The sequence below is a fragment of the Ceratina calcarata genome, unplaced genomic scaffold (assembly GCF_001652005.2).
Source record: "Ceratina calcarata isolate Rehan_Ccalc_2016 unplaced genomic scaffold, ASM165200v1 scaffold926, whole genome shotgun sequence".
In the NCBI taxonomy this organism is placed as follows: domain Eukaryota; kingdom Metazoa; phylum Arthropoda; class Insecta; order Hymenoptera; family Apidae; genus Ceratina; species Ceratina calcarata.
The window spans coordinates 2258-6866 of NW_017180641.1; the positions used below are offsets into that span (position 1 = coordinate 2258).

General features: G+C 48.9%; 1 protein-coding gene across 1 annotated transcript; it reads left to right on the forward strand.

The window, feature by feature from the left end:
* The first annotated feature begins 1099 nt into the window (after window positions 1–1099).
* Window positions 1100–3115, forward strand: LOC108631692 (uncharacterized). The gene is made up of 2 exons (XM_018035809.1): window positions 1100–1389; window positions 2434–3115. The coding sequence occupies exons 1-2, from the start codon at window positions 1100–1102 to the stop codon at window positions 3113–3115; spliced, it is 972 nt and encodes a 323-aa protein (XP_017891298.1).
* The last annotated feature ends 1494 nt before the right edge of the window (window positions 3116–4609 follow it).

Here is a 4609-nt window from a genome sequence, read left to right on the forward strand (position 1 = left end):
TACGCTCCGGGTCAGTGGCCAATTGTTGGTCGACCGCCGGTTGTGAGATCGACGCATTCGTCAAGGGCCTGCAGTGGGTATTGGATAATTCACCCGATACTGCAGGGTTCCGCGAATAATAAGCGTTTTCGATCTCCCTGGTGAAGGTGCACCAGAGAAGAGTGTAGCTTGCAAGCGTACTGAGCTTGTGCATGCCAGTAGAAGTTCGGATTTACGACCCGAACTTCCGCGTACAGCCACTTTGGTTGTGCGTGCAATTGCAAGCGGCGTAACGCGAGCACGGTTTCGGCATACCGAAATCTAGTGTGAAAAATAAGGGCAACGAAGGAAAGAGTATTCTCTTTCGAATAATTCTTCACAGTCCGCGACTGTTATTCAGTCGTTAATTCAAATTAATAAAATCGGTTCGTTCGTTTGCTTTGTTTACAGCAACAGACGATAGGAGCTCGGCCTCAGCCTTCGCCGAGGGAAAAACTGTACAAAGAAATTATTGTACCACCTAAGAGCAATCGCCGGCAGTGTCGGCGGTTGAATAAACTGTTATCTATAAAAGGATTCATACTTTTATTTTATTTCAACCTGCTTCCCTCTTATCCGGAACCAGTCAAATTTTGTTTAGGCTAAATCTCCTAACACAGTGGAATTGCTGAGAAATATCCCGAAGACAGAGCATTCCCACGCAGCCGACCTCTCATTGTTTGAGGATTCAGAATTAAAAGTTCTGGGACTGCGCTGGGTACCATCGAAAGATTATTTTTATTTCAATTTGACGCAGTTCCAACCGTCAGCCACTACTCCGATTAAGAGATCTTTATTCTAAGAGATCGCGAAACTGTATGACCCTCTCGGTTGGCTTTCACCGGTGGTCATTCGTGCGAAAGTGTTAATGTAGTCCCAGTGGTTGGAAAAAATCCAATGGGACGATGCAGTTTCGGATGACACTCACAGAATTTGGAATTCATTCTGTGAGGACTGGGCAAAATTAAATGAACTGCGTATTCCTCGATGGGTAGGAGTCGAATCGGAGGTAATCTCCGTGGAATTGCACGGGTTTTGCGATGCATCTTTGGCTGCGTATGCAGCCGCCGGGTATGTCCGCATGACGACGACCAAGCACGGCGTTAAGACATCGTTGCTCATGGCCAAGTCGCGAGTCGCTCCTATTAAAACGCTTACGGTCCCAGTTCTGAAATTGAACGGTGCGCTCCTCCTTTCTGAACTGCTCCAGCACATCACGAGTTCACTGGCGATCAAAGTGCAGCGTGTTTGTTGCTGGACCAATTCGACGATAACGTTGGCCTGGTTGAGAAAACACCCGTCAACGTGGAAAATTGTAATCGCGAATCGGGTGTCGAAAATCCAAACGGCTTTGCCGACTGCGATTTGGCGGTACGTTCCAACTCGCTCCAATCCAGCGAATTTAAATTCGCGTGGAGTGGAAGCTGAGGAACTTCTCAGCTCATCATTCTGGATTTCTGGTCCTTCATGGCTAAATGAACCAGAAGAGGAATAGCCAAAGACGCCAGCCTCTGTTGAAACTGAGGAAGGAATACGTGCCACGTACGCCCACGTAAATACCCCGAAAGCAGAATGGGAAGTACTCTCCCGCTTTTCGAGGTGGAGTCGTTTACTCCACGTGGTAGCATATTGTCTTCGATTCTACCGAATTTTAAAAGGGGAGAAGACAATTGGATATACGGCACTCGATTACTGCGAGTTGCGGGAGGCAACGAACAGAATCGCGTCATACCTGCAACGTAGTTATTTCATGGAAGAATATCGGTGTCTGGATGAACACCGGGCCATCCCGGCGAAATCTCCGCTAAAAAGTCTCAATCCGTTCTTGGACGAGACTGGCGTCCTACGAGTCGGTGGAAGACTTAAGCATGCGGTAATCGCATGGGAAACAAAGTATCCGATAATACTGCCGAAACATAATGTATCGGAAATGATCATTAGGCAATGTCATCTAAATACGTTGCATGGGGCACTGCAATTGACAATGCAGACCGTAAGACAGCGATTCTGGATCCTCGGCTGTCGCAGCGTTGCGCGAGCTGTTATTCACAAATGCATTGAGTATACGCGCTGGCGAGCACAGCCGTCCGTGCAAATCATGCAAAATTTAATACCTGAACGGTGTCGCCCAGCTCGTGTGGTCGCGAATTGTGGAGTGGACTACGCGGGCCCTTACCAAGTCCGCGACTCCGCTGGCCGAGGAAAGACGGCTCATAAAGCGTACATTTCAGTATTCGTATGTTACGCGACGAAGGCCGTCCACATCGAACTCGTTCATGATTATTCAACGAACGCGTTCTTGGCTGCATTTGATCGCTTCGTATCACGAAGAGGAATTCCGTCCTGTGTATTCAGTGACAATGGAACAAATTTCGTGGGAGCGAACCGCGAATTGATGCGAGAGTTTAATCGCAGTGTCAATTCGCCAGAACTGGTCAATAAGTGTAGCGAACTGGGAGTCAAGTGGAGGTTTAATCCGCCCAGTGCGCCTCACTTTGGTGGCATGCAGGAGGCCGGTGTGAAATCGATGAAATATCATCTTAAACGAGTGATAGGAGAATTCACACCGACCAGTGAGGAAATGCAAACGTTGCTTTGCAAAATCGAAGCGAGTTTAAATTCGCGGCCGATAGCCCCGCTGAGCGACAACGCGGACGATTATTCGGTCTTAACACCAGGGCATTTTATTACCGGTGGACCATTGAACGCGCTGCCCAGAGAATCAGTGGAAGCGGAAAAAATCACGCGGCTTTCGCGTTGGAAAGTACTGCAAAAATTCCACGAGCAGCTTTGGAGAATATGGTCGCGGGAATATCTCCTCCACCTGCAACAACGCTACAAATGGCAAACAACCCAGGCTCAATTGCAGCAAGGTGACCTGGTATTGGTCCAAAATCCTATCTTGCCTCCTAACCAATGGGACATGGGGAGAGTGACCAAAGTGCATCCCGGGGACGATAATAAAGTCCGAGTCGTCGAAGTTAAGACGGCAAAGGGAACATATACGAGGCCGATTACGCGTATGTGTAAGTTGCCTGTAAAAAAAAGACCTAGAGAGTTTGATCAGCCTGTTGGAATAACAGAGGGACCGACATAAGAAATAATTAAAACTTCGACGGTCTAACGGTTTCCGTGGCGAAGGTGAAGAACAAAGGATTGATCGTATGATGGATATTTGTATATTTCTGCCTCCTTCGAATCTTAAGTTGGAACAAGGAGTGGGATGGACTAATTACCACCTCCTTTACTCCGATTCCGAAGGTAATTTCGGAGAAATTCGGACCCGTTTAAGGATTTCGCGGAATCGCGAAATCAGTCTGGTGTCGATCGTCAAACGGTTAAAACCAAAAATGGAAGCAAACATGGTGGTCAATGTGGAAGAGAGTGAAGTGACCGGCTCCACAGAATTCAGTAAAAAATTTAACGACTGCCTCTCGTTGGCCGGCACGCGTGAGGTGGCTGTACAAACGGAGTCGCCACGGAAGCCGGCGCCGTATGACACGGCGGACGAAGATGCGGCCGGCCCGCTCGCCGATCCTCCGGGCAACGAAGAACCACCGGTCAGGGCAGGGCAACCGAGCGTTCGGAACAGGCCAGAAATAATCATCTCGCTGCCCAATGCTACGCTGCGTATTCCCGGACACGTCCCGTTTGGGGCTCGGAGGTTCCGATGCAAAGTAACCGAAGGGCGGTACATATTACGCTGGAACAAGGCGGGGGTGTTGACCTCCCTCATATTGAAGGAAAAACCGGCCGGCTCTGCAACGGTTACAGCGAGCACGCAACCAAGTCCGCCCATGGAACAGAACCAGCCATCCACCAGCAGAGCAGAGCAGAGCGGAAGGGTGCGAAGACGTAATCGCCCTTATCAGCGGTCAGCTGAGAGGAGGAATATTCGTCCACGGGAACCAGCTCAAAGGGAGGATCACTTCCCAAGAACCGAAGCGCCCCGAGGTGGCAGGGACACAGTCGCAATGGGCAATCTTACAGAAAAACGTCGGCGAGAACTGACTAAGGCCCTCCGCACGATGCTGAGCATGTCGCGGTATTGGTGAGTCGAATGACCACTCTATTTTTTTTCCTCTTGATAAATTGCATGCATAAATTCGAAAAACATGTCGTTCCCTGTCGATTGCGCGGACCGCGCAAGGAGGGCGGTATGTTAGAAATTCGCATTTTAATTCGGGAATTAAAGTTCTGAAACGTATGAGTCATCATGCGTTTGCTAGAATCGGGATATTCCTTCCTCGAAAATCGACGGTATCGTCGATAGACGGGAATTCGTCACGTCGAGAATAGAAGAAACGGTTCCCTAATCTCTTAATCCGATTATGACGCGAGCCGCCCGAGCGGAGAAACAGTACAAACGGCCGCGATAACCGGGTCGAATTAAAAAATTAGAGAAACACGCTGTTGACAAGTATCGTATGTTCGGAATTCGAACTTATCGATATTGTCGTTAAAGGCGTTAAATAATTTCGTGAACATCGGAGAGTAAAGGATAGCATGATTCTAGCCAATTCGCAGTCGCGGAAAATCGTGGCCACGCGATCGCGAAGGACGAGCGAACGGTATCACTTCGATATTAACC